Source organism: Pleurodeles waltl, chromosome 12 (assembly GCF_031143425.1).
Source record: "Pleurodeles waltl isolate 20211129_DDA chromosome 12, aPleWal1.hap1.20221129, whole genome shotgun sequence".
NCBI lineage: Eukaryota > Metazoa > Chordata > Amphibia > Caudata > Salamandridae > Pleurodeles > Pleurodeles waltl.
Window position 1 is genome coordinate 674,242,965 of NC_090451.1, and position 12,295 is coordinate 674,255,259.

The 12,295-nt window shown below is 43.0% G+C and overlaps 1 protein-coding gene across 2 annotated transcripts in view; it reads left to right on the forward strand.

Moving 5' to 3' along the window:
* KCNAB3 (potassium voltage-gated channel subfamily A regulatory beta subunit 3) overlaps positions 1–12,295 on the forward strand; it is a 147,720-nt gene that overhangs the window by 113,160 nt on the left and 22,265 nt on the right. For both annotated transcript variants that reach the window (XM_069218636.1, XM_069218637.1), the window contains exons 5-8: positions 49–93; positions 1,502–1,546; positions 3,246–3,289; positions 6,663–6,749. In XM_069218636.1, coding sequence (XP_069074737.1) covers positions 49–93; positions 1,502–1,546; positions 3,246–3,289; positions 6,663–6,749 — 221 coding nt within the window. The remainder of the gene's footprint in view (positions 1–48; positions 94–1,501; positions 1,547–3,245; positions 3,290–6,662; positions 6,750–12,295) is intronic.

Genomic DNA, 12,295 nt, shown 5'->3' on the forward strand with positions numbered 1-12,295 from the left:
AAACTAAAGAGTTTCTTTATGTTCTTGTTTTCTAATTCATTGATGTAGAGCTGAACAAACCCTGGGGAACATCTTGAAGAAGAAAGAATGGAGGTAAATACTGGCTCTTTTATTCCATTGTGCATAGGATCACAGGTAGCCAGATGAAGGATGGATGTTTTCCCATGTTGTTTTGAAGGCATTGGGGGTCATGACCTCTGTGATGTCCATGGAGCTGGACAGGTGGTCCAAGACCCTGTGGGTGTCAGTGTGTGCTGTGGGTGTCACTGCTGTACTGCAAATCCAGTGCTGTTTAAAGGTTGATTTCCACCCAAAGGAGTACTTATGGATTCAATGACTGACTAGTCAAACTTCCAGTATCATTCCTCCTTTTTTATTTTTAGATATCACCTAAAGGTAGCTGTAGCTGTTTGTTGACATCAGAACCATTGCATCCTGAATATGAATGAAATTGTGTCTGCCCCTTGTTCATGTTTCAATGGCCATTTCTTGTTTGTCTCAGCTCCTTGGTCCTGAATCAGTGTCTTTCTTTGTATTCTCTTGTTTGCCACTCCAGGGAGCATTTCAGCCTCATGTTTCGTGTTTTGATTGGATGAGCTGTATCCCTCCTCTGCTGACATCAAGACCTTGTATTACAGTGCATGAGGGACTATATTCCCTACTCTACATGCTCCCTCTCTTGCCATTCCTGGTTCTTTTTATAAAAAGAATTAGCCCTTTCATCAGCTGCTTGGCCCTCCAACCCCCTGGCGGTCCAACTGCTGCCCGCACTATATCACTGGATGGTCATCTTTTAATGGATTTTAAACCATTCCAAGATTGCCGTCCATCTGAGTGGAAGCCTGGCAATAATTTTGGAATAATTCTTAAAACAAAATCAAAGATGACCACCAAGTGTGCGTGGAAACATGGTAGAGATCTTGGAATATTTTTTTTTTCAATCGGTATGCCTCTTTGCTTGTGAGTGCATGCATGCGGACCATCTAAGAAGACAAAAAGCATTGGTAAATCCAATGGGTGTCTCAGCAAGGCCTATTGGCTTCGGCATTGCTTGTTTCCAAAGTAACGTCTGTCACCTTTTCCAGCCCTGTCAGCTGAAAGTTTACACTTCCTAAACAGTATCTCTCTTTCTCGATGCTTGTCTCTGACACATTTCAGGTGGAGGAGAATCACATGAGCTTTTGTTATATCATTTGGTGCACTTGTGCCAATGCCGCCACATGAAGTAAAAGTGTAACACAAGCCTCTCTTCTACTTGCAAAGTATCTACGTATAGCAAGGAGGGGGCAATATGGCAGCTGTCAAGCATTAACTTCCAGCTGTTAAGTAGGAAAAAGTTATAGAAGTTACATTGGAAACAATAAACTGGTTGGATGATTATGGGATTTTCTGACTTGAGCCATGCAGTGCCAAAGCCTCATTTAGCCAAGCTTTCCATTCATCCTGTTTGCCTTCTCATGTGTGACTGCGGTTCAAGTTCAGTTTTTTGTTTTTCCAATAGACGCTCCAGCTACGTGATTACCACCAAGATCTACTGGGGAGGACAGTGAGTATCACTCCCAGGTGGCATTTGAGTTACCTTGAGGAAGTAGTTCTTGGGTACAAAGGGCATATCTAGGTATGGTGGTTGAATTTTGGATGGGTGGGTTCATTAACAGACAGAGTGTGTCTGAGTATGTTATATCTGTTTTTGAAGTTTTGGGGATGTGTGGTTACATTTGGTCGTTTTTCTGGGTATGAGTTTCTATCTGGATGTGGTGAAAAGAGGTTTCAATTCAGGAGGGTATGTTTGGATGTCATATGTCAATTCTTTAACATACATTGTCTGTAGAGGGACAGGTGCTTGGTTATGCGGGTCTTCTTACTTGTGGTGAACTGGCTCATTCATTATACCAGTCTTGGAGGCTGGGATTCACTGTACATAAATACAGGGTTCTAGCTGAATGTGGATGGTTGGTTGGTATATTGGTGTACTTTGGTCTTTCTGGTTGGGTGCATAGATAAATAGATAGATAGATAGATAGATAGATAGATAGATAGATAGATAGATAGATAGATAGATAGATAGCTATTTGGTTCTTTGGAAATATGAAGGTCCAGCCACATGGATCTGTCAGTGTCTGGTATTATACTGTAGTTCATATGTATATAGAGGTCCGTTTTAGTGTGGTAAGATGGCTAATTGATATAGGGGACTCTCTGTGTGACAAGTCAGTTCAGACATGTGCAGGGGTCTGGGTGGCTGTGGATGTTTGATTCATCAATGTACTCAAGACTGTCTCAGTGCTGTGAGTCAGTTAACAGAGATAGGTTATTTATTTTGGCATAGTAAGTTGGCTCTTGAATGCAAAAAGGGGCCCTCTAGGTGCAGTTGGTCTTGGTCGCACAGCAACAGTCTCTTTCATCTATTTTGGCATATGGACACCTCTATCTACCTGTATGGGTCGATTCTTGGGTGTGCAGGTGTCTGTGTGGTTATTAGGTACTTTAGATCACTCTGTATTTGTTGTTTCTTTTCAGAGATATGGGTTATATGTGGGTGTGCGGGGTATTCTAAACATATAAGGAGTATATCTGTGTGTTTTGGGTCATCCATGGGTATGAAGTGGGTCAGGTATTAGACATATAGAGCTTGTGGGAGTGTGGTGTATTGGGCCTTGCTTAAGTGCTTAAGTTCATGGATATGAAAAGAACTGTGTCTTCATTTGTTTGGCTGTTTTTTTGGAAATACAGAGATTAATGTGGTTATGGGTATCCGGGAACTGACTGGGTGTAATGAGTGGTTCTTTGGTGTATGTGGTTTGTAAATATGGTGGGACACCAATGAGTGTATGGTGAGATTGTCTGTTGTGTCACATCCTGAATGCATGCCATCTATCTCAGTTTGTTGAGTGATACAAGGATATCCAGGTGTTTGTTTAGGTACGTTGAATCAGTTCCTCGCTGTAAAGATATGAATCGCTCGGAACTTGGTGGGCACTTCTTGGATATTCAGAATCTACCTGGACATGGTGGGAAGTTCTTGGTAGCAGCCTTTAGTGTGGTTTGTGGGTTCTTGGGTCTATGGTATCAAAGATGGGGACTTACATGAAAGACAACTACTGGTGTAGGGTTATTTTTGTAGATACAGGTTCAGTCTGTGTGTGTAGGCCTCTCTTAAATATAAGGAGCTCTATATTTGTTGCTTAAGATGGTGTGGTTTATGCTAAATTATAACATTTTGCTTTCATTTCTGCATCTTGAAGAGCAGAGACGGAGCGGGGGCTGTCTCGGAAGCACATCATTGAAGGTAGGCCTGAAAGACAAGTAGAACCTCAAGTGCACCAGTCCTGCAGCCCATTAGAACTTAAACCTATGACAGAAACAAGCAGAGCGTCGCCATATGGCCACCTGAGCAATTGTTCCCAAAGATCCAAATGTCCAGTTGGACTATAGTTCACCAGAGACACAGCTCACTAGAACCACATACACTCAACAATTCAAGCTCACCAGTGCCTCTTGCCCATTAGAGCAACAAGTCCAACAAAGTCACAGATTAGAACTGCAGATCTACTGGACCCTCAACTTGAGCCACAGATAACAAGAGCCTGTGTCTGTGGAAGTCACAACCTGCTCCATGCTCTAGTTCCATTTGAACCTTTGCTTTTTTATAACTGAACTGCTGTTGACTAAATGCAGCCTCAGGAAACAAAAACCTGCCAACACGTGTTTCATCAGAGAAAACATAGTTTCACAGAATTTCATCAGGGATTATACATCATAGCAGTGTCTTTCGTCCAAAACAATACCAATTATTCCATTCCGTACGTAAGACCAAAATCCCTCATGGCCAGAGCTCCTTAAAGAGTATGACTGGGGAATGGAATGCACTGCTTACATGTCCACTTGCTTAATGCAAGTTTTATTCCAGCTAGAAAATCCTACACTGCCCTTTCCTTTTGATGTATTTTATTTATATTTTATATTCTGCTGTTTTTAAGTTCATGTTGAGTTTGGACACTCACCTCAGACTTTAGTGTAGGTAGTATGTGCTGAATATGAGCAGTGATCTCACCCTCGCCAGTGAAAAGCCTTACTCTCGGTCCACTCTACCAACTCAAGCCAAGTCTGTGGTTACTCAGACAGGATCCTGTGATCCTGCTCACTATAATGCTCGGCTCAGGTATCAAAATCTTAAATCCTGCTTGGTCTAGCAGACCCAGGAAAAGGCAGACAAACTCAAGGGTTATTGTGCATGTGATGTTGTGTATGTCTCTGATGAAGGCCACTCCACAAAACGTGCAACATTGCCAGAGTGTGCACATGGCCAGGGTGGGCTGCTACGAATATATGCAAGATATGCGTGTTCCAGCATGGCAAGGTGCTTATTGGGAAACTGCAGAGAATGTTTTTCCATGTTCCCTCAGTGCTCTTCTCTTTAACTATGTCTTGACAGCTCTGTGGACTTGTGTCTCTGTGACGGCAGTATTGCTACTTCAAACAGTCTTGATGTCCCTTTCTCCATTCTCTTACCTGTAGGTTGTCTGTCTTTTACCTACAATATTTCTCTTATTCAATGTCTGTTTCATTGCCCTCATTCTTTCTCCTCCAGGCAGTGTCTCTGTCCCTGACCCCAATCTCTCTTCTCTAGTTCACGTTTCTTTATAATTTCTCCAAGCCTCATTTCTTTATGTTGAGTTTCTCTAGCTATAACCCTAGTCTGTATCCTCAGGGTTGTGTTTCTGTCTATGAGTCAGTCTCTCTCATCCAAGTAGTATCTCTCCCTGACCCTAGTCTGTCTGGCCCGAGTTCCCATTCTTTCTTTTACAGGTTGTCTCCCATTGTCTAAAGACCAATAGGAGGGGTGGGGAGATTTCAGTGGGAGATCAGGGTACAATCTCCATCACTAAACCTGTCTCACAATACATCTGTCTTTATTGAGGGATCAGTCAGCATTCCGGTCTTCTAATTGTCCTGTTGAGAGACTTCACACCATGAATGGTTCTGTGAAATGGTGCACTGAATAGAATAAAAGCTTGATATTTCTGAGCACTGTAAAATAACAGCTGTTACTATTATTACATATACTGTTTTTAAATGTAATGACCTAGAGAAGGGGAAGTTGGCCTTGCCCGGATTCAAACTTGTGACATGCTCACTGCATGCTTTAGTGTTGAGCGCTTATCTTAATGAGTAATCCTGCCATGTCATGTCTTACAATCAGAGGGGCTTCCTGCAGTTCCCAATGGTGTGAAAAGGCCAGGGTGATGGTTTTCATATGTTTGGAAGCACCTTAATTCCTGTATATTGTGATGGGTAAGAAAATCAGTGGATGCTACTTGCCACCCGTAATGTCTTCATCAGGCCAATACCAAAGAGAGGGGTAACTTATTTTTTATGATATGTAGACGTCCTGCATATTCTGGAATGGTGGGTTTGAAATTAACCTAATTGCTAACACCCTTTTCATGACTCACTCTCGCTGATGTGCCACCTGTCTACTCAACATACCCTCTCTGCCCCTTTTAAAGAATTGTGTACCATTACCAGTTGGAGACATACATACACCAGAACTATTAAAATTGTGTTTAGATAGGTTTACAATGTTATCGATGCCTCCCACTCAGCAAGATAACAAAAGAAAAAGAAGAGGGTCAGACGATGGTCCTTCTTAGGATTCAGTACTCTGTTGACATGTTTCAGGACAGATAAATGCGTCAATAAGATTGTGCCTTCATCAGGCCTATACTGGGAATATACTCTACACTTGTTGCTATTACATTGGTGATGGAATGTTTTCAAATGATATCCCTACTCCCATCTAATCTCTATAAGAGGAAAGCAAACAAAGTAATCAGGTGGTCTCTGGTGAAGCTAGCTCACTATCCGATCGGAGGATCACCGTCAGCCCTAGGTGATAGCATGTACGATGTAGCAAAGAGCTATCTGTCTGATCCACGTGGTATCTCGCTGATCCTAAGCCCAGTCCTGCTCCTTGTAATTGAGTGTCTCTGTCTTTGACCACAGTCAACTACTTTCTTCTACGTTGTGTTTCTTTGACCTCAGTCCCTCTGCTCTAGGTTGTCTTCCTCCGTGTCTCACTGCAGTTTCTTTGGTCCAGATAAGGTCCTTCTGTTATTCCCTCCAGCCTCTCTGGTCCATTCTTTTACCAGCTGAGAATGGCGCCTCTGTCCCACTTATGTTAAGTTTCTCTTCCAGTTGTCCCATTCCCTCTCCTCCATAGAGTATCTCTCTATCTCTGACCTCAGTCTCTCTGGTCCAGGATGAAACTGTTGCTATCCTTCATCCACAGCCTTTCTTCTCCAGAGAGTATCTCTCTCTCCTTGACTCAAGGCCGTGTCCCTCTAAGCCTGGTCTCTCTGCCCCGGGAGGTGTCTGTCTCTGCACCAGTCTCCCAGTTCCTGTGACCCTGTGAGACTGGTGCCTCTGTCCCGGCTGGTGTAATGTCCATGTGTCTTTAACCCAGACCTCTATGTCACTGACGTGGCGTTCATCTCTCTATAATCCCTGTCTCGCTTCTCCCTGGTCTTAGTTTCTTGCCCTAGATTGGTCTCTATGTCCCTGACTCCAGGCTCCATCCCTCTTACCCGAGTCTATCTGCACAGGTAGTGTCTTGACTCCTTCTGTGTCTCTGTTTCTGACCCCAGCATCTCTTCTCGCAGGTCTCAGGGGCTCTCTTGAGAGGCTGCAGCTGGACTATGTGGACATTGTCTTTGCCAACAGGATGGACGCCAACAGCCCCATGGAAGGTGAGTGCGGAGTTACTTCTGAAGAAGAGTGACACACATGCAGTATAATATTTAGGGCTGAAGATCAACAAGCATTGCCATGGGTAAATGATATGGCTTTTATTCTCAGCTATGAGCCAGACCTATTGCCTTTGCCAAAAACAATGTCACAATAACATTTCAGGGAGTGTATAGCTTTCATAAATTACAAAACCACACAAGATTCATCTACACGGTAAGCATAATTTATATCACTGATACTCAGAGTACCGGGGGGCTGCATGCGGCTCTCCTGACCTTTACATGCGGCCACCAGGGCAGCCGCAGAACTGGGCTCCTGTTTACTCGACTCACCACTAACAATAAAACATGTTAAATAAACAGGCTGTCCTTTATTTAAATGTTAATTGAAGATAAAGAAAGGAAGTAACTTGGTTGTCCTGCACTGCTTAACTGCAGGAACACCTTCATTCTTAAAGACATCTTGCAGAAATGTTTTTAAAACTACCATACGGTCTCTTGAAAATTCAAAGAGTGTATTTCATTAATACGCGGAACCATTTCAGCTTAGTACATCAGATTATATCAGGGCATTGAGAAGTTTTTTTTAAAGTGATAGTTTTCTAACATAAATTCAGAAACATTTATTCTACCCTCAACCCTGATAACAGAGGCAAGTCAGTTATTATGTGCACTTTTTGGGTGACCTGGTTTCCTGATATACATGAACATTATAGTTAAATTAAACACAGGCGAAGGGTTTGTCCAGTGCACATCCTGACATCATGCATTGTGAGGTCTTCTTACATACGATAAAAATTAAAATGGGGAGAAAGTGAAATAGAACTATTGCCTAGGAGCACACAATTTAGTAAAGTGGTGAAGCTGGGATTGTCACAGGTTCTGTGGTTTCGCATTGTGCAATTCAGCCACTAGGTGTGTATGCTTTGCTGTGCTCTACACCAACCATACTGTCATAACTCCCTTCCAATCCCCCACCCAATTGACTGCAACCCTGCTGGTATCAATGGGGCCCTCGGTCACACCACAGACCAAATTTGTGGCCCTTGGGGAAAATAGTTATATAATGCTCTTAAGAGTCTAAAAAATAGCTGTGCAAAACATGTCTTGCTCTTTCTGATATAAGCTTTGGCAACTGCACTAAAACACTACAGGATATTGCAAGAGAACATGTAGAGTTGAAGGCCTTTGTTACAACACAACTCACTTCCTGGCATTCCTGTGTGCACTGTTCATTGAATTCACATTTAGTCACTCTGCACTGCTGCCAGTAAGTCCTCAAAAGAAAGAATAACACATGATATTTATTTTACTTCACAAATGTGTCTTTATTCACTGGAACTCTTGTTTGTTTAACCTCCTCTGCAAGGCAGCATCAGCACCAGCTGTTACTGAATAATTGTGTCTTTAGAATTCTTTAAATTAAATACATCGCTAGATGTGTTAGTGTTTTTCTGCGACTATATTTGTGTGAATTGTAGTAAGTATGTAATGAGAGACTGCAAATGTTCACAAGCTCGCTGTGCTGTAATTCACTTAGCAAGCATATTACAGAAGTTAATTTTTTTAACTCTGGCTGTTCCTAACCAATCAGTGTGAAGGTGTGTTTCGCAAAATTGAAAATGTGTTGGTATGACTGAGGGATGAGGAATGAGGAGTAGGGATGATGGATGAGGAGTAGGAATGATGGCTGAGGCATGAGAAGTAGGAATGATGGATGAGAAGTAGGGAGGAAAAGCAGGGATGAGGGATGAGAAGTAGGGATGATGGAAGAGAAGTAGGGATGAGAAGCAGGGATGAGAAGTAGGGATGATGTCAGCGAAGCAGGGATGATGGATGAGAAGTAGGGATGATGTATGATGGATGAGAAGCAGGGATGATGGATGAGAAGTAGGGATGATGGATGGGAAGTAGGGATGATGGATGCGAAGTGAGAAGTAGGGGTGATGTATGATGGATGAGAAGCAGAGATGAGGGATGAGGAGTAGGGATGATGAATGAGAAACAGGGTTGATGGGTGAGAAGTAGGGATGATGGAAGAGAAGCAGGGATGATGGATGAGAAATAGGGGTGATGGATGAGAAGTAGGGATGATGTATGATGGATGAGAAGTAGGGATGATGGAAGAGAAATAGGGATGATGGAAGAGAAGCAGGGATAAAGGATGAGAAGTAGGGATGATAGATAAGAAGCAGGGATAAAATGAAGGGATGAGAAGTAGGAATGATGGAAGAGAAGTAGGGATGACGGATGAGAAGTAGGGATGATGGATGAGAAGCAGGGATGAGGAGTGAGGAATGAGAATGTCCTAAAATGGACGCTGTAGGCCAGAATGCCTCTCTGTTCCCATTTCAACACGCTTGGCTCGGAAGTATATCTTGAGACTAGTTAATTAATAAACTCATGAATTGATTGAAGGAAAGTGTGGAGTTGTACGGATGTAACACGTGTGGGCCTCAGGGCGCTTCGTCTTGAGAGAGTCTAATGCTGTCAAAGCTCTGGCGCGATCCCTGCTCCTCGATGTTTGGAGGAGGGAGTGAATGGGGCTGTCACACCCCAGAACAGCACTGGGCCTGACAGAATCAGGCTAAAGCCAATTACACACTGTGACTCTGGCCTGTCCCAGCAGGTTTGATGTGCTGCAGTCAGCAGAACATGCTGCCTCTCCCCCAGCAATAGACATCCCCAGGGAGAGTAAAATATGTGCCTGCTATTATTAGATATCAGAGCCTTTAAAGAGGGTCGGGAGGTGTGGGCAAGGGAGGAACTCAGCACCCACAGCAATAACCAAACACACACACAAGCAATATGAAAGAAGTAGGAAAACTCACACATACGAGCATGATACTATAGGCAGGAAAATAGAAGCACTAACAGAAATACTCTCTCTCTCTCGCACACTCTGGAGCATGGCCAATGTACTACTGGTCACCTCCTTGTTTGATTTCCTGTTTCAGAAAGTCACATTTCCCAGTAGGATGCTGCTTCTGTAAACCTAGTGCAAGTGGATGGATGGGGGGGGGGTAAGTCAGGGCGCGAGGCACTACAGGCAGTCACCCAGCTGGTCATTTCGAAGCCCAGCCAGACTTGCGAGGTGCTCTGTCCAAGGCTTTTCATGGGCTTTGGACAGAGGTGTTTCATAGGCAAGCTGCTTGACCAAAATAAGACAATAGATTGTGCAACCATTTCTTTTCATATAGAACACACTCATTTGCTATGCGTACCGTAGTCCATGAGCAACCCTTACTTGAACATGCATTGACAAAGCTAATAGGTCTCGCCTTTGTGACTTATTGTCGTTGCCAATGCTTTTCTCGCTGCTACAGCATCTATAAAGATCGAAATGCTTTTTGAAGATGATGTGTAGCATTGGGGCGAATAAAGGCACTGTGACCTGACTGCATTATTTCCTAGACGTTTCTGTGCTCCCATTGGTTTTTTTGTCAATCCAAGATGGCAGATGCCTTCTAAATTGGTGAATAAATGAGCACTGGCAAAGCAAATAGGCCAGGCATTGGCTGCCAGCATTGGGTGACTCTTTTTTGGTTTTGTCATGATTTGTGCCTCCTTTATTGTTCGGGAAGCTGCTGGGCCCTCATTTAATCTTAAAAAATTATTGGCTAAATTCAAAAGTGTTTTTTTAGCGTCACAAAAGTACACATCGCAATGGCACACCTGGAAATGAAGGGAACTATCCTGTGTCTGGATGTCCTCCTTGTGAAGGAGCAGCATGCTGTAACTCATAGGAAAGGTAGACAATGGGCGAAGTGGGTTAACATTGCCCCTTGAGACACGTTGGAGTGGGTGGAAGAAAAATGTGAGTGATCCAATCACAGACCAATGGATGAAGTCCGGCTGAATACCCCTATAACAGTGCTTAATTTGTGCTTGTTGTTTCCAGTGTGGGCGCACCCACACTTATTTTTGAGGGCCGGCATATTTTTCTGCCTCAAGCATTTACTGTGAGCAAAAGTCAGATATGGGAAAGACAGGGGAAGAAAAAAATGAAAAAGCGTCACAATAGGAGAAAGCTGCAAGAGTGAGCTGGAGAGGCAGGTAGTGGCTGTAAATGGATTAAAGAGGCCTTAGATGGCTTCAGGATGATGCTGCCTTAATATTTTGTGTTCGCACACTTGATTGCAGCAGCCAAATTTTTAAGAAGAGGGCTTTGGGCACTGCCACATTTCTAAATTGAGCACTGCCCTATAAGTATGTTATACATACGTTTGGTAAAAACAAAAGGTCTTGGCTAACACAGAACTAAAAATGCCATCAGTTTGGCAATGGCTGCTCCTTCACCTTTGAGAAATAAGGCAAGAAAAAAAGGAAATAAAATAAGGACGGATGGAAATAAGGAAGGTAGACAACAAAGTAAGAAAGGCATACAACACTGAAAGGAAGAAGGGTCAAAATTGGAGGAAGGCAAAAATGAAGAAAGGCAGGACGAAGGCATAAAGGATGAAGGAAGAATGAAAACATGAAAGGAGGCAAGAAAGAAAAAAGGAAAGGGGAAAGGAAAGAGGAAAGAAGGCAGAAAAAAGGCAAGAAAGAAGGAAAGAAGTTCTCTGTTCATCAAGGATCCCTCCTCTATCACATTGGATGACGCCCGGTGAGAGGCGGATGTGGGGTCCCTGAAAGTTTTGCTAAGCTCACGTGAGTGCGCGGGGGGACTTCTATCTAAGCCTGGGGGAAATGGCTGCATTAGTAGGACCTGCCTGCCTTTTCTGCTCTCTCTCTCTCTCATACACACATTGTAGCAAAATCAAACGTGCCCATTCTTGTACATGTCCAATTAATTACTTATTTTGCTTTTTTTCATAGAACCCTACCCCACCCCAATGCTTCAGCGCACTGTAGATATTAACCATAAATAGAATGGCAGTATCTCATACGAAGAACGGGTTACACACAATAGAACAAAGTAAATTATAAACTCAAAAAGTAAAGTTACAGTATGTCTCAGAATTGTTTAGTTTTCAAAGATTGATTGGGTAACCTCCTTCGCTGTGTGTTTGCTCCAGAAGGTTTTAGAGTTGATATCTGACTGCCGCAGTCGTGATCTAAAGGTGATGCAGGCTAGCTGTGGCATTATTCCGGCTCCCAGATAGAGCCATTGAAGATCTTTAAGGACAGGGCACATACGTTTATGTATTCCAACGCCAGAGATAAGCCTTGCTGCTGTGTGAAGGAAAGCTTTTTTTCTGGGATTAGTGAAGAATGAGATGTACCCACCAAACCAAATTCCTGCTGTCAGTTATTGATAGTAGTAAGGACTGAAACAATGATTTATTTTGTTCACACCATGAAGCATGGTCCTGTCTTTTGAGGCAATGTGATTGCTATATGTAGACAATGACAAATATAAGTCAAGCCACATTCCCAAAGATTTAACTTCCTTGACTAGTGAAAGTGTCAATCCATCATTATTAAGCTTTAAAGGCAATCATAGTAAGGATTTGCATCCTGGGGTCTTCAGATAAGTATACATTCTGTTTACTCTTTGTTAAGCTTTAGAAGATGTTAGTAAATAGTTGTTTTCCAGTACA